The sequence below is a fragment of the Sceloporus undulatus genome, chromosome 2 (genome assembly GCF_019175285.1).
Source record: "Sceloporus undulatus isolate JIND9_A2432 ecotype Alabama chromosome 2, SceUnd_v1.1, whole genome shotgun sequence".
NCBI lineage: Eukaryota > Metazoa > Chordata > Lepidosauria > Squamata > Phrynosomatidae > Sceloporus > Sceloporus undulatus.
Window position 1 is genome coordinate 284,876,647 of NC_056523.1, and position 17,581 is coordinate 284,894,227.

Below are 17,581 nucleotides of genomic sequence, written 5' to 3' on the forward strand. Positions count from 1 at the left end.
TGAGAAAATATGTTTTCCTAAATAGGCAATTTACCTGCAGGATTGGGATTTTCAGATGAGTGCTTTGTAGGAGGGGGAACTGTTGGATAGTACATTCACAGGGATTCCAGGAATAGAGGCCAACTCAAGGGCAGTCAAAAACAGACACCCTAAAGTTTTTGTGGGTTTTTCAGGCTATGTGGCCATGCTCTGAAAGAGTTTATTCTTGACATTTCACCAGCATCTGTGGCTGACACCTTCAGAGAATGCTGGCATGGAAGTGAGTGGGGTACATATATTGTGTGACCCTTCCATGCCAGCATTCTGTGAAGATGCCAGCCACCGATGCTGGCGAAACATCAGGAATAAACTCCTCCAGAAATAGCCTGAAAAACCCACAAAAAACTATGGATGCTAGCCATGAAAGCCTTTGACTTCACAACACACCCTAAAGGCAGAAGATCCCCTCTGATCTTGAGGGGACCTTGACCTAAACAGGGTCAGAGATGGTTAGTAATGGGTAGCAACTACAAATGCCATGTGCTGTAGGTTATATTTCAGAGGAAGGAACTAGCAAAACTACCTCTGGGTATTTCTTGCCTAAGAAAACTCTATGAAATTCATGGGATCACCAAGGATCAATAGGCAACTTGATGGCATACACACATATTGAGAGAGAGAGAGAGAGAGAGAGAGAGAGAGAGAAGTATGGTTTAGGTGGACAAGGCAGAGCCCAAAACAGAATTAGTAGTTCTGCTACCTTATGCAGAATTCTGTTTACCTCCACTGTTCTCTGTTGATATATTTGCAAAAAAAATATATATTTACCTGACAACAAATGTCCTGTGCTCCCTGCTTCAGAGGAAACTAAACCCTGTAGTGTTACCCCTAGACATCTTACAGCTCAGGCAGAGCAGAGCATGTTAAAACTGGTGTGAAGAATATGAGCTGTTCTTTCGTTGGAGAAAAATATGAGCTAAAGATGGAGCTGAGGGACAAACCCCAATAATCCCAAAATAACCAGTCATAACATTGCAACAGCCATTTTCAGAAGAAAGTGCTGTAGCCATAAAGGATAGCATAGAAAGAGTCTTGACATCATGAGACCAGATTTATAGTTGAACAGCAGCTAAAAGGTGACAGAATTGAGGTGGAAATCTATCTGTCTTGGCCCACAAGGTTGATAAAGTATCTGGAAAGCCCAGTTTGTGGATCATTGTGATATGTAAGAAAGAATCAAGAAGCTTTGTCTATACAGAATTCTACCAGTAGAGCCAGCCCTATCATTAGGCAAAATGAGGTGACCGCCTTAGATGGAAAAGTACCAAGTATAATCTGGCCAAGTTATTTTGACAGTTTGTTGTTGTGTGCCTTCAAGACTTTTCCCATTTATGGTGACCCTATGGCAAACATATCATGGAGCTTTCTTGACAAGATTTGTTCGGGGGGGGGGGGTAGCTTTGACTTCCTCTGAGGCTGAGAGTGTATGATTTGCCCAAGGTCACCCAGTAGGTTTCCATGGCTAAGCAGGGATTCGAAGTTGTTGTAGTCCAATGCTGAAACCACTACACCACACTGGCTCTTATTTTGACACTTGAGACAGAAAATGCCTCAATTACCAGTGTGACACATGACAAACGACAACAACGATGATGATGGTGCCAACAATGTGCTGTCTTTTTCTGACAACCAATATCTGCTTTTTAGCAATCTGCCCCACTTTATCTCATCATAAGGCTAGCCCCACTTATAGGAAAAGGTAATTGGTTTGAATGTAGATAGAGACAGTGGCAGAGAGTTTGAAATTTAGCTGGACAAGAAGTGAACTTCCTTGGAGTCTATGGAGATCCACTCTTGTTTTGGAGAACTTGATTTGCTGTTCATGCAGGAGTCATTTTGCTTCCACAAGGAAGATGTACTTGTGTTTTGGCAAATAAAACAAATATTAAAAGTTCCCATAAGCCTCCAGTGCTTTCTCATCCAAAAGAAATAACAGCCTGTAGAATTATCCAGGACTTTTCATCCGACAGGAAAGTAAGGAGAGCACTTGATGATATGCATAATTCTGTTCCTAATAAAAACAAGTGATTTTTCTTTCCAAATTACAATTAATAAAATGTGACATATTCAAACAGAAGAAAGGAAATTCACTTGGCAGAATGTATGAGCTATTTTCCTACATTTCTGATATTATAAAATAAGGCTGCCCAGGTAAGCTAGCAAAATGCATTAGAAATATGTAACTCAGCATGCAATCTGGAATCAGAGTGATGCCTGACATCCAAGTGGTTAATCAAACTCCAATGAAGTCAACGTGATGCTATTCACAGAGATGTTTCCTTGGTAATATGGAGCTCTGCTTGACATTTGTCCAATCTGAAGTGCTGGAACCAGACATGCTTTTATTGAAAGTCTGCCAAAGTGATATGTCATACTCAGGACACAAACTTTACTTTATAGAGTGAAATTAATTTTAAGAACAACCCTCTGGTGCAGGGAAGAGGTTGCAGCATTTAGCTCTACCCAGCCCCTCCATAACTACCAAAATATCAAAGCTCTGTATTATCAAAATTAGTAGAAACATTTTCATACTGCAAACACTTTCAATTTTGAATCATTCATGGATTTCAGAAGTGGAATGTTCTGACCAATAGAAAGGTATATGTACAGCTGGGGTGCAGAACCATTTTCCTGGGAGGGAGATAACACCATCCTTTTCTTCCTAAAGTCATGACGTTCACCTTTTCATGTAAGAAACAGGCTTTGTTCTTTCTATCATCCTCACCCAGGAAAAGCCATCCCTGCCATTTTTTTTTCAATCCCTATCCAGCAAACATCATCCCAGCCATCTCAGAGCAGTGACTGAATATAGCAGAAATTGTCCTCTCATATTGGAGGGGAAGAGGCTTCTCAAGAGGGCAGGAGGATCCAAAACATCCATGGGCCACTCCTGGAATCATCCAAGGTCAAACCCACTCAACCTCTGACTCTATTCACTTGTATTGTAAACATACAAATGCTCGTGATATTCATTGTTGAATGAACTTATTTTCTTTTGTTGTTGCTGCTGTTGTTCCAGCACTGACTTCCATTTAACATAAATCAGATAATGTTCAGAATTACAGGGAGCTGTCTTATAGTATTCTGGACTACTGGTCCCTAAAACCTTTTAGGATCTGTACTGCTATTTTCAAACCTGGTCTCCTCAACAGCTCCCATCATAATGAGTAAGCATGTCCAATGGTAACTGTAGACCATAATATCTGGAAGGCACCAGGTTATAGAAGTGAGCAACAATCTCAGTCTAAGGTGTCAGATTCATCAGCAGTTCCTTCAAGCCCTGCTACTTGAGATCTTTCAAAACAGGTTTAACTTGGGATTCTCTGCACTGCTATTCTGTGCTGCATTATTGAATCTGGACATTTCCGGACAGTTTGAGAAGCATGCAGGAAAGATGTTGAGTGCTTATTGAACTATCCTGAACTAAATGCTCTGCTTTATATCAGTGGTCTGAAATAATATGACTATCTTTATTTTCTCAGAGTATTTTCCTATACCATGGGAAACTTTAAAAATGGTGACTGAGATTCTAGATCAGTTAAATATATTTAACTAAGTAGTGTCTCCTGGCCCAATACTTCCATATTTGCCTTATCAAGCAGCAGCTGCTGTGAGGTATAGGGCTCTGTTCTCTTGTCATTTGGGATGCAACAGAATTTTATTTCCACCCCTTCCTGTCACAATTCCTCCTCACATCTGCATTCACTCATGGGAGAAGGTGGAAATGTCAGTCCATTGTCTCCTGAGCAACAGGAGAACAGATCTCTGTTGATCACAGTGGCTGCTGCTGAGTAAAGCAGGACTGTGGAACTATTATGGTCCTGACCTAGCACATTCCCTGCATTATTGCCATGATTGTGAATACATAGGGATCATGAATATAAATCAGTTAGATTGTGAATTTGAGCTATTGTACTTGCATGCTTTAATCATTTTATTGGTTTCTCCTATTTAAATAGATTAAACTAAATAGATTGCAGTGATAAAACTAGATGAAACTAGCCTTTGATTTTAAATGAGCCTACACTTACAGTATTGGCCATCATGGTTTTTAGAATTGTATGTTCAAAAGATTGACATCCTTTCTTTAATTTACAGGGGATGTGTGTGATTCCAGCCCCTGTGAAAATGGAGGCATCTGTTTGTCAGAGTTGGATGATGACTTCTACTCTTGTGAATGTCCTGATGGCTTCTCAGATCCCAATTGTTCTAGTGTTGTGGAGGTTGGTAAGTGCAAACAAAGATAAAGAAACTAATCATTGTTGGTGTATATAATTCATTTCTGAATAGGTATAAAGTGTCCTATTGTTTGTTTTCTCCAATGCTCCAGAAAGCATCTCATTCAATTTTAATGCCTTGGTTTTAATTTTTGAACTCATTTTTATCAGAGCTGAAAAACAACTAGTAACAAATATCATAATTAGTTCCTTTTGAAATCAAGCTATAACTGTAACTTAATGAAGGATAACTTCAGTCCTTTTGTAAGGGAATTGTAACTTCTTGGTTCTTTTTTAAGTTATGGGTAGGCTGTCTCAATAAATGATTAAAAAAAAAAGAATATCCTTCCAAGACATAGCATGCCTTCCAACATTTCACAGGTGGAAGCTGGGAAATGTGTGGCCAAGCAATATAAGGGTGTGATCAAGATAGCAACAGTTATTAATGATGAAGACCACACAAGCTAGGAAAAGCTTTAGCAGTTTGCTTTTGTCTTAGTCTACTGGAAAAGGCAAAATTCCACCCTACATCTCCCTCACAATTAACTGAGTGCAAACTACTTTTCCACTTTGAATTGGTTGTGCAGCAATTTAGCTAAGTTCAGAACAAAGAGGGAATGTGGAAGTAGGAGAGACAAACTAGACCATTTTAAAAGAAGCTGAAAAAGTGGAATTTCAGATGATTAATTGAGACTGATTATGCATTATGAAAGAGCTGTTTTAGTCCACTGCCACATAAAAGATATAAAGGAATACGGTAGCACGTTTTGAGACTGAGAAAAAGACATTTCTAACATAATCTTTTGTGGACTGAAGACTAGTTCATCTGATAAGAGTCCATAAAAGCTTAAGTGAGGGAAATCATGTAGTTCATACTGCTGGGTCATACTGCTCCAAGATTCTCTGTTGTGGATGTTGAGGCAAAAGTTACATGGCTGGGAGAAGAGTGAGGTTACTGTATTTTTTTTATCAGAAGCCAGCAGCTTCTAGCTATTTTTTAAGTGGATTGTTGTTTAATTTTTTTAAAAAAAAAATCTATATTACAGATTGCTTTAGCTGTACAGTGCGTCCTCGCCTTACGCGGGGGATCCGTTCCGGATCCCTCCGCGTAAGGTGAATTCTGCCTATGCTCAAGCCCCATTGGAAACAATGGGGCTCGTGCACGGCGGCGCGACGGCGCGGGTGCACACGGGGCGCAACGGGCGTGCGTGCCCATTCAATTGAATGGGACGCGCTGCCCCTTCCGCCCCGCGCACACCCCACGGCTTGAGCACATACGCTCAAGTCCTCGTATGTCAAGACAGCGTATGGCGAGGTTCCACTGTATTTTTTTAAATGTATTGTTTTAATACTTTATCACATAAGTGTCTTTGGGTTCCACAGACAGACAGACAGGAAAACCAATCCCCCCACACAATAATTACAAAAACATCAATATGAAAAATGAGTCACTGAAAAATATATGCATTAAACCCCTATAAAGTTATCTGGCTGGGATGAGGATTCCATTCTTTTGTTCGCACATGTAAAAATGAAAAAAGCAAAGAATGACTTCATTGGATATCCTTAACTACTAGGATGTCTTGGGCCAGCTCTTCATCTCCAGTGAAAGTGCAAAGTCTCTGTTCTTTGCCTGCTGGCCCTATGAATAATTATGGAAATCTACCTGTCAAAGTGTGCTACAAAATGACACTTGCATCATGGAAAAACTATCACGTGGAAGTTATTTTTCTTGACCTCCACATGGGTGGCATAATGTCGAGAGAGACCTTCAGGAGCAATTCACGTCAGACCAATAGGCACAAATGGACTTTTGATAACAGAGATAACAGTTCAGAAGTAATAATAATAGGTTGAACAGAATACTGGAGTATTAGCATTTCAAAGATGTCAAATGATTTCACAGACTAAACATATCAGTTATCAGGAGGCTGCAGGCAGCATCAGGTTTTTGAAATAATTTTAAAGCTCTGCCCTATCTATTTCCAGTGGGTGGAAAGAAGCTTTTTTGGAATAACAAAACTAATGCAGTTGGTTTGTGAGGTAAATGAAGCATTGCAGCCTAGTCAGAGTAGGAGGGGGAAAGAGGCCAAGGGAAATGAACACTTTGAAGTTCAGTTATACTTGGTCAAGAGAGTTCCATACTGCTCATTATTTCAGTGGTTTCCAGATCAGTTTTCCCAGTTAATAAGGAAAGGGGGAAAGAATGTCTCGCCGTCTGCCAGGTCTGCAACATCAGTCTAGGATTCATAAGTCAGCCCATTTGTCTTCCTTTTTGTGATTCATTGTCAGTAAAGCAGAGATCAACAGGCTAAAAGAAACCAACAGTGACAGTGATAATATCCCTGCTGCATTCTGTCTCCATAGTTGTAGAATTAGGGCACACTTTGTGTGGTTCTTTTTGAAGGATATATTCAATACTGGATATCAATTATAATTTTCTTTTCCTGGTTCCACTGAAAGAGCATCTCCTTTGTATAACAGTCTGAGACAAGCCTACTGTGTGAACCCAGATTAATTGAGTGTATACTCATGAGTTCCTACTACTACAAAACACCACTATAATAGCTGTTTAAAAGAAGCATGCATTAGCCTTCACCTTCCAATTTATTGCCCAGCTCAATGAATCCAGTCAAATGAGTGGGGAAAGTTACAAGATAGGCCTACACAACATTTCTCTCACACTGTTGGATCATTGAACATTCAGGCATGGTAAAGGAGCCAGAAATAGCACCAAGCTCACCAAATATATATTTTGTCTTGCAAGGTGCTCCAACCACCACAGTGCCAAATGCATGTTGGAATTCTGAGTTCCAAAGATGATGAACAATAAGAAAAGACCTTTCAGTTACATAGTTACAAGTTGTACGTGAGGAAGTAGACTCCAAAACACAGGGCAGAAATAATCCAGTTTGAGACCACTTAAACTGTCCTGGCTCAGTGCTAGGGAATTCTTCAAATTGTAGTTTATTGTGGCACCAGAACTCTCTGACAGAGAAGGCTATAAGTCTCACAAAACTACAGCTCTCAGAATTCTCTAGCATTGAACAAGGGCAATTAAAGTGGCCTCAAACTGGATGATTTCTGCAGTGTGTTTTGGACCTAAATCCATGAAAGCTACAACATTATTCACCAAGTTGGGGATGGAGCAGACGGGTGCAAAGGAATGGCCCAAGTCCACTGTGGCTGGAAGCGGGTCCAAATCTTCCAACAGCATGGCCTGTTTCAAAAGTGTGCTGTGCTCAGCGGGGCCAAACAGTGCTTCCAGGAGCTGGATGATCCTGGCCCCTTTTTGCTCCAGTCCACCCTTGGCACAGTTTCCTGCTACTTTGGAGGTAAGCATTATGTAAACGGCAACCTCTAAAGCAGCTGGAAGCCACTTTATTTGGCCTGTCTGTTCGGGACCCTAGTTTGGTGCTACAAGTTCCTTCTCTGCATACGGATATTCCAAACTAACATGGCTATGTTTATGAAAGTTACAAATTGTTACAAGTCCATATGCTATGTCATCAAACAACCACCACCACATACAAGTGACATTTCTTCCCCCAGTTGGTGGCTCTTGCAACCCCTACACCAATGATGGGGGCCTCTTGCCAAAAAACTAGAAAAGTTGCTTTTTTGATGACAAAACCTAGAATCTCTTGCCAGTAACACATTTCCATAACAGTTCATGGGGATTTCACACGCTTTAGTTTTTCAAGCTCTGCTTCTTCTTTTAACAAGGGCACTGTTCCTCTTGAGGTTTTCTTTTCTCTGTCATCAGTGGCTGAGATTGATGATAAGGTGATGGAGCAAGAACCAAAAGTGGAAACCCTGATGATATATGTGTGTATGTATGTGTATGTGTGTGTGTATGTATGTATGTATGTATATATATCTCCTTTGCTCTCTCTTCTTTTGACATCCCTTCTCTCACTATCTATTTTTCTCCCTGTCTTGCTTCCCACCAGTGGGCTGTTGGCAGAGGCATAGCTCTTGCTTTTACATTCAGTCTTTCATTTCTTTCAAATTCAGTCTTGTCCCTATCAGGCTTTGTTTCCTTTTTCTCTTGCAGTATGAGAGTTTGTAAACATTTTCTGTAAACATTTTCCAATACACAGATTTGTAACATTTTGTCCCTTGACTAAAAAGCATCTTTGTTTGTACTTTTAAACTGTATTAATTTTTAGCTATTTTTAAAAATGTGTGCATGATGTCGCGCATATATTATTTCTCTGAACTATACTATATTTTTTTTCAGAATTAGCAGGTTTCAGAGGCGAGGGAAATTGTCTCTTGTTGAGTAAACTGGAGAATGAAAAATGGATAATCCTGGCAAGAATCTCTATTGCGCTAAACTCCCCACTCCCCATCTCTGCAAGTCATCAAAGTGACTTGTGCAGAGAGAAAATGTCTCATAATACAAATAATAGAAGAATCACTTGTGATATTTTTATCATATCAGTTTTAGCAACATTCCTTATGTTATATAAGAGAATAGTACTAACTTTTCACACGTTTCTTTGAGTTCCGCCTTCCTTACCCATCCTTGTGTCCCCATTCCCCTCCCAATTATTTTTTGTCTTCCTATTTGTATTGATCCTCTGTGCTTTTTGGAGTGTGTGTGTTTGTGTATGACTGAAAGACTACATCAGCCTGATGGGTGATCTCCTGTGGAAATTGATGGTTTAGCAAGAAGAATGTAGGAAGGTGGAGTCTCTTAGTATTCTACTGAAAAACTGGATAAGTCATAAGTAAAAGAAGATGCCCATCCCAGAAAGCTTCCTGGGTATGTGTTTGGTGAGAGGTGGCAACAGGCCACAGATGACAGGAGGATATTTTACCAACAGAAGTGATTATGATCTAATCTAAAAGCATAATGAATGCATTTCGGTAACACATGCCAACTCACAGCATCAGCTGTCAGGAGGATTGCTGGCATACTTTCATTCTCCAGGAAGAATCAGTGTAAAAGCACTCACTTCCAGCTTTTTCACATGTCCATTTCTGAGAGAGACTTAATGAAAACCAGTGCAAACTCAAATCTCTTGGTACTTCGCTTATTTATATCTTATTTTAATTTAGGAGCTCTATCTTTCTCTCTTGAGAGCGTAAGTGTGGCTTACCCTTCTCTGGCTCTTCTAGGTTTTTAAAAGGCAAGCATTTTAACATCTAGCTGGTGTAAAAGAGCCAGGGAGGGGCAAGCCACATTTAAACAACAGCAACAACAACATCTTTTCAGCATATCTTGACCTATAAACTTTTTGAGTTTAGTCTGCTACTCTGCTACTAGATTTTTCTTCAAAATTAGATTGTGAAAGTGTGTAATAGAGAGTCAAACCCTGAGCTGCATCTCCTCGGTTCCCCACTAAATTATTACCACTGATTGCAGTTTTACATCACAGGAGTTCTCCCTACCGCACCCACACAATGGGTTTAGCATTACATTAACTGGATTATAATCAGCTACTGGTGTGGGCATCTGTAGTGGGTGGGCTGGCATAGGGAAAGTTTATTAAAGCTGGCCCATATTTTAAAATGTACAAATGCCTATGAATAATGTGTTGGTGATAGTTTCTAAACATCTTTGCAGAAACAAACAAACAAACAAACAAAAAACTCTGACAGGTACAAGGGACACATTTATTAATTCAAGTGTGAAAAGTCCTAAAATGTTTTAAACATTAAGCCATTCATAAGGACAATCTAGGAAAAACACAAGACATGTTAACTTGCCTTGTTAGGCAGCTATGAAGAAACTAAACAAGACCCTGAAATGTAAAGATATAGAATTGAATACCAAAGTTATAATAATAATAACGTTATTACAGCCATTTGGCCAGCACAAATACCAAAGTTAGGATGATCCATGGCACCCTATTTCCCATTTCTATGTATGGCTGTGAAGAAACTGAAGAAAGCAGATAGAAAGAGTATCAACTCAACTGAGATGTGATGCTGGAGAAAAGTTATTGAGGATACCATAGACTGTTAAAAAGACAAATAAATGGGATCTAGAGCAAATCAAGCCTGAACTATCCTTAGAAGTCAAGATGACTATACTGTCATACTTTGACTATATCATGATGATAATAATAATAATAATAATAATAATAATAAGAAGAAGAAGAAGAAGAAGAAGAAGAAGAATTTTATTTATATTTTCCCACCTCTCCCAGGTGGATCGAGGCAGGATTACAGCCTGATATAAAAATACAAATACAAAGCACAACAATAAAATACATAAACACTTAACAATTAATAACAAAGTATCAAAAAATGACAGTGGGATAAAGATATTCCAATCCTGATCAAAGAGGTGGATCTGTGTGTCTTATACAAGATCGGGTGGGTAGGCTCGCCGGAAGAAATCTGCCCTCTTAAAGATCTCCAGGGAGGTAGTAAGATGGATCTCTTCCGGGAGACTGTTCCACAATCTTGGAGTGACTATGGTGAAAGCTCTTTGGGAAGTTGAGGCTAGTCTAGTCATTTTTAATTCCAGCAAATTCTTCCCCGATGTTCTGAAAGTGCGGGGTGGATTATATGGGGAGAGACGTTCCCATAGGTAACTTATAGGATTTTAAAGGTAATAACCAACACCTTGTATTGCAGCTGGAAGTAAATTGGCAGCCAGTGAAGATCTTTTAAAATTGGTGTTATATGGTCAAACCTTGAAGAGCCGGTGACCAACCTGGGTGCCATATTTTAAACTAATTGAAGCTTCCGAACTTGGTACAAGAGTAGCCCCATGTAGAGTGCATTACAGAAATCAAGGTGAGAGATTACCAGTGCAAGTACCACTGCTTCAAAGGCCTTTCGGTCCAGGTAGGGACGCAATTGGCATATCAACCGAAGTTGGTACCAAGCACTCCTGGCCGTCGCATCTACTTGAAATGACAACTGTAGAGACGAATCCAGGAGTACTCCCAAAATGCGAACTTCATCCTTTAAGGGAAGTGTGACCCCATTCAGGACAGGTTGGCAAATTTTCTTCCTCAGACCTATCGCAAGTACCTCCGTTTTTTTTGGATTCAACTTGAGTTTGTTTTCCCTCATCCAGCCCATCACCAACTCAAGGGAGGCATTCAGAGGAGAGATACCACCCTTAGTCACTGCAGCAGTCAGAGGCATAGAGAAACATATTTGGTGTCATCAGCATACTGATAACACTGTGCCCCATGTCTCCGGATGATATCTCCCAGCGGCTTCATGTAAATGTTAAACAGCATGGGGGACAGGATGGCACCCTAAGGGATGCCAGATGTCAGCTCTCTCTTAGAAAAGCAACTGTCTCCCAGCATCACCATGTGGAATCTGCTTGAGAGGTAGGGCCAGAGCCACTGGAGTGCTGTGCCCCCGATACCTAACTCCCTCAGGTGTTCCAGAAGGATACCATGGTCTATGGTATCGAAGGCCGCTGAGATGCCCAAGAGCACCAACAGGGTCACACTTCCCCTGTCGATGCCGAGACAGAGATCATCAACCAAGGCGACCATGGCAGTCTCAACTCCATATCCCGCCCTGAAGCTGGTTTGAAATGAGTCCAGATAATCGGCTTCATTCAAGACAGCCTGGAGAAGATGTGACTCACCAGAAACGACAATAATGCTGGGTAAGGTAGAAGGCCATAGGAAAAGAGGAAGACCACATTCCAGATGGATAAACTTAATCAAAGATTCCATAGTTGTGTGTCTACAAAATATTTTATAAATCAAATATATGTGTATGGATAATTTTATGAGAAAATGACATTTTAACTTATTATTGTATTTATTTATTGTATTTGTACCCCATCTTTCTTTTGGAACACAACTTGAGATCACTTACAAAGAAAGGAAAGCAAAGCTAGTTCTATTCGCCATGGCTCTTACATGGGTACTTGCACCACTAGATGAACTGGCAATCACTAGATGAACTTGCACCACTAGATGAACTAGCAAATCCAATAAATCCCATACATTCAAGTGGGGCACATCTCAGTTGGTAGGGAAAATGTGAATGATATTGGAAATGGTAATTATTTTTCATCCACTTCTAATTTTGAAGGCCAAATAAGAATCAGCATAAATTTTGATAGAGAAACTCAGGGTGCCAGTATCAGAAAGAAAGAAAGAATCAGCTTTTGTGGAAGAGGGAAAGTACTTTGCTTCTATTTCTTTATTTTAAAGTATTTGAGTGTTGTTTTTTTAAATCTATCATCTGTTTAGTGTAGGCACTTTAATTAGGGAAACATTTGGCAGAACAAGATTGGTTTTGCAGATAAAGAAATTGCATTGTCAGTGCCATTTGATTTATTCAAAAATATGGCTAAGTGGACTATAATTTAGCACAAGAGCTCTAATACTTTCAAAAACAAGGCATTTAATTTTAGTTCCTGCTTTTGCTGGCACAAAAGAAGAAGCATCTGCAGCTGTTTGTTACTCAACCCACTCAATGACACACTGATTTAGGTCAATAGCAAATGAAAAGTATTGGATTAATCTTGCCTTAACAAGTGACATCTTTTAGGTCAATATAAATGGTATGAAAACATTTCCATAGCCAAGGAAGTACAGATTAACTAAGACAATTTATTAATATACTGCAGAGTCTGTCTCTCAGGCTAATATACTTCACAGAGCTGTAAGGATAAAAGTGGAGCGCAGGTTACACCCTTTGGGGCTCCTTGGAGGAAAAGAAGTAAACAAGAAACAAATATACAAAAACAATATCCAGTTGCCGGCTTAAATAAAAAGATATTGGCCTGCCAAGGAAAAGAGAGCATGGAGGGAAGCAGCCAAACCACTCCTTGGCATTCCAGGTACCAGCAAAACATCCAAAAAGTGACTGAGTTACTTTCTAAATAACAAGGATAATGAACAACTTTTGATCCACTAGACCGAACATTTCATATATTGTAGCCAGGAAGATAGTTTATGAATGTGTATGAACTAAGGGTCTAAATCTTGGAATGTTTTGTTTCCAAATGCCATGATACAGAATTTCAGAAGCCTTGTCCCAAATGAACAAGATGAGAGTTTTTGTATGTTTTTTTCTTCCCAATTCTGTGCTATTCTGCCAAAAAGGGGGGAAAAATTGAACCAGAAAAGTTATTGTGTAGAACACAGTTTATTTTGAGCACAATGTACTGCATTCTATGGAAAGGAAAGAAAGGGAGAAAGAAAGCACATCAAAAAATAAATAAATAAATCTACAGTTGCCATAACCCTGGCTTGTCTGCATTTTAACTGGATTCGAGGTGAGCTACTCAGTGCCCATTATGTCTCTCACCTGTCCCAGAATCCAAGCTTCCAGTTTTTAAAAATCTCTAGCCATTGTAGAAGCTGTGATATTGGGCAAAAGGTGAAGGCATGCTGCAATTAACTCTCCCACAAACAAATCCACTTGGGAATTTCAGGCATGAAAGTGAACAGTGACATTGTACGAGGGGGAAAAAGTGAGAGATACACAGCAATAACTGAAAGTAAGGTGAAGAACAGAATAAGAGAGACTGGAGAGTGAGTGCTGCAAGGGATGAAGCACAGGAAGCAAAGAAGAGACACTCTGTAAATGTGCTAGGTTAGATGTAGGAGGGATTAGGAAAAACAGGAAGGAGAGCAGTGCCCAGGGCAATGCTATTCTGAAGAAAGAAGGTGGTAGAAAAAGGGAAGAGAGAGGAGATAAAAGTTTATCAGGGTAGATAGTTGATGTAAATCTTCAGATTTTGTAGAAATGGATCCAAACAATGATAAAGAGAAAACATAAAAGCTTTTGCGGTGGACTTGTTCTTGTACATATAGTTAGGATACTTGAACTGTCTACTCACACACATGCCCTGCTAAGTTAAATGTGTGTAAGAGAGGAATACCATTTATTGCTACAATGTAAGCTCTCTCAGGGGAACATAATACAGTAGTATCTGCAAGGGGGAAGATGTAGAATGTATTTGTATTGAAAAGCACAGTGATGGTGTTAAGAGAAAAAAAGAAATCTGCTCCATTGGACTGGCATTTGCTTTGACTTTTCCCCCCTCACACCACGTCATTTGACTTGAATACCTTTCATAGTTTTCAAAAGGAAAGCTGTGTAAGTCTTTTGCAGCAAAAACAGCTTCTATTGTCATTGCAGACTTCAGCCAACTTTTTTCTGCAAGGGGATGTAATGGAATTCTAATTCTAGGCAGTTCCTGCCAAAAGGTTCACAAAAAACAACAAAAAAGGTAAAGGAAATGTAAATATAGAAAACTAGCAGAGTATTTTATGAAAATGATGTAGGCTATGATGCACCCACAATATTAGGGGGACCTTCATGTGCTCACCTCCAATGTGGTCTATACATACTATGTCATCAATGCCCATCAGCACTCCACATTGGGTAAACAGGCCAGTCCCTACACTGGAGGATAAATGGAAATAAATCAGACATTAGGAATGAGAATACACAAAAACCAGTGGGAGAACATTTTAATCTGCCTGGGCATTCTATCTCAGACTTCAGAACAGTGGTCCTTGAATGAACGAACTACAAGGGTAGATTGGAAAGAGAAATAGCAGAATTACCATCATCCATAAATTACAGTCCCTCCACAATGGATTGAACAGGAACAATAGTTTCCTAGCTCCCTAAATACATTTTAACACTATCTGACCCCATTCTCATGGGGGCATCCTACACTCATCTATTCTTCCCACTTTCAGGCTAGTTTCCAAGGCCAAACTGGTCTTGTCACCTCATTTCCATACCCAATGGCTATGTCTTTGTCCACAAATGATCATAATTAAAACTGGACTTGCTACATCATTTACATACACAAAGGATTTTGAATTTGAATTCACATCCTCGCATACCTATGACATATATATGTCTGTCTCTGGCTTCCACTCAACTAAAAGCATCTGAGGAAGTAGATTGAAATCTATGAAAGCTCGTGCTGCCAACTTCTTTCTTTCAGTTAGCCTCAAAGGTGATAGAAGATCTCTCTACATAATAGGAAAATGTCTTTTTCAAAAGACAGAACAGCACATTCCTAATTCATTCATGTTTCCTAATAGATTTAGCATATAAACAGATTTAGTTCATTTGATTTCACTTGTTATTTGGTAAATTGCTTTCCACTACCCTGAGCTGGCTCCTCTGCCTTTTACCATGTCAATTCTAGTGCTGTTGTTGATGCCTCAACTACTTCTGAAAAAGGCTGGCTGATATAAAATCAAACCAAATGCATAACCATAAGTATAGCCCTAAGATATCTCAGCAAATTAAAATTGTCAAAAAGTAGTGAGAGAGGACACACTTTTTCAGACAGTATGTTTGTGGGGAGGCAAGTGTGCATGGGGGAATGGAGGTAGATATTATGAGATTTTTTTTTCTTTATTTGGCATACTCTTTAATTTTGGTAATTTGAAAATGATCCATAATATCCAGATCATTACAGACATTTTCTAGCTCATGCAAGTACATTTTTTTCACTGAGAAATGCCAGTGACTGTCCTCCATGAAATCTAGTTTAATATATTTAGTTGAACATCCAGAAATAGAAATCCTTGTTAACTCGAGCTGTTTTCCCACATAGGGAGCCCAACTTTGGCCTGGCTGACCCCTTTTTTCACACTGCTTCACACACGCCAGCACACAACTCCGACCCTGCATATTGAAGACTTGTGACCTATTGCAGATCTAAAAGACCTCACATGGTGTGGAAGGCTGGAGATTATCACACACGGGTAGCATGTTTGGAAAGTAGGTTAGAGTTTCATTAAGCCTCTTTGAGCATATGGCCTCCAGTTGTCATGGCTAAATGTTAATACAATTTATATGATTGCTTAGTGCTGGGAAATCTTTGACCCATTTACAGATGAGTTAAAATCGTTAGTCTAAATTCCAGCTTGGTAAAATCAGTCACAGTTACCTATCATACTCATCAGACTTTTAACCTCGCTAGATTTTTTTCCACACAGACCATGCAAAACCTGTCACTGAAATTCATTGTATTAACAGAAATCTCATCAGGACAAAGAAGTCTTGAAATATAGATCATCCATTTAGTACCCATCACCCTGAAATGCTGATTACTACTGTCAGTCATTTCCTCTTTTTCAAGTAGTGATCAAGGAAAAAGAAGAGCAATTGCATTTTATTATTATTATTATTATTTAAAAGAAGAAGAAAAGCAAGTATGTGGTGCTTTCTTTGCTCCCTAAAAACAACAACCATCAGTCTTTGTCCTAGGACCTATGGGTTTGGCTGGCAGAGCTAATTTCAGTGTGTATGTATGTGTAAAGATGATGATGATGATGATTTCTTTATATATGGCCATTAACGTAAACTAAAATACCCAAGATTATGAAACAGAGTGACAATAAGTACTTATCCCTATGTAAGAACAAGCAGGGGGAAATTACTTAGGTCAGACAGACAGAGGCAGGTAGTAGTCAGTCTAAGAGTGGAGAATAATTTTGTTTGGTTCATGTTTTTAAATCTATTTCACACTTCCCAGACTACTTTGTGGAGCGTACTACACTTTTCTGAATTTTGTGGTGCAGTTCTCAAAATGAACATTGCATACATGTAAGTGTAAATTAGGGGAATGTCTATAAAACAATGAATATGAGTACATGATACACATATATTATATGTAGGAAATATCACATGCAAAAATAAATATAATTTTTCATGCATTTTTAAAAAAAAAACAATAATGCAAAAATAGGTTAGTATGAAATACATATGGAACCACCATACGGACTAAGAATAGACAGCTTTTTCCATGCTTCAATCAGGTGCACAATAATCAGGATGAAGTGAGGTAGGTATCAAGAAGGGCAGCATTAAATCAAACATTATGTAGCAAAGTACTCGTTGTAATCTGGTTTCCTGGCAAGCAGGATTCTGCGGCATTCTACAAGTTTTCCAGCTTGAACTCTCTGCTCCCAGGTACCTAATCTACAAGGTTAGGCCAACTCAAGCATCATTGTGCCCGGAAGGATGATATCAGAGCAACAAATACCTCCTTACTGCTGCACACATTTGCCATAGAATCATAGAGTTGGAAGAGACCGCAAGGGCCATCCAGTCCAACCCTCTGCCGTGCAGGAAATCCAAATCAGAGCATCCCTGACAGATGTCCATCCAGCCTCTGTTTGAAGACCTCCAAGGAGGGAGACTCCACTACACTCCAAGGAAGTGTGTTCCACTGTCAAACAGCCCTTACTGTCAGGAAGTTCCTCCTAATGTTGAGGTGAAATCTCTTTTCCTGGAGCTTGCATCCATTGCATCCGGGTCCTGGAGCAGGAGAAAACAAGCTTGTTCCCTCCTCAATATGACATCCCTTCAAATATTTAAACAGGGCTATCATATCACCTCTT

The 17,581-nt window shown here is 39.5% G+C and overlaps 1 protein-coding gene across 1 annotated transcript in view; it reads left to right on the top strand.

Annotated features, from left to right (window-relative positions):
- Positions 1–17,581, top strand: part of EDIL3 (EGF like repeats and discoidin domains 3) — a 361,850-nt gene that overhangs the window by 90,628 nt on the left and 253,641 nt on the right. The window contains exon 2 of the mRNA XM_042449742.1: positions 4,138–4,266. Within this exon, the coding sequence (XP_042305676.1) occupies positions 4,138–4,266 (129 nt within the window). The remainder of the gene's footprint in view (positions 1–4,137; positions 4,267–17,581) is intronic.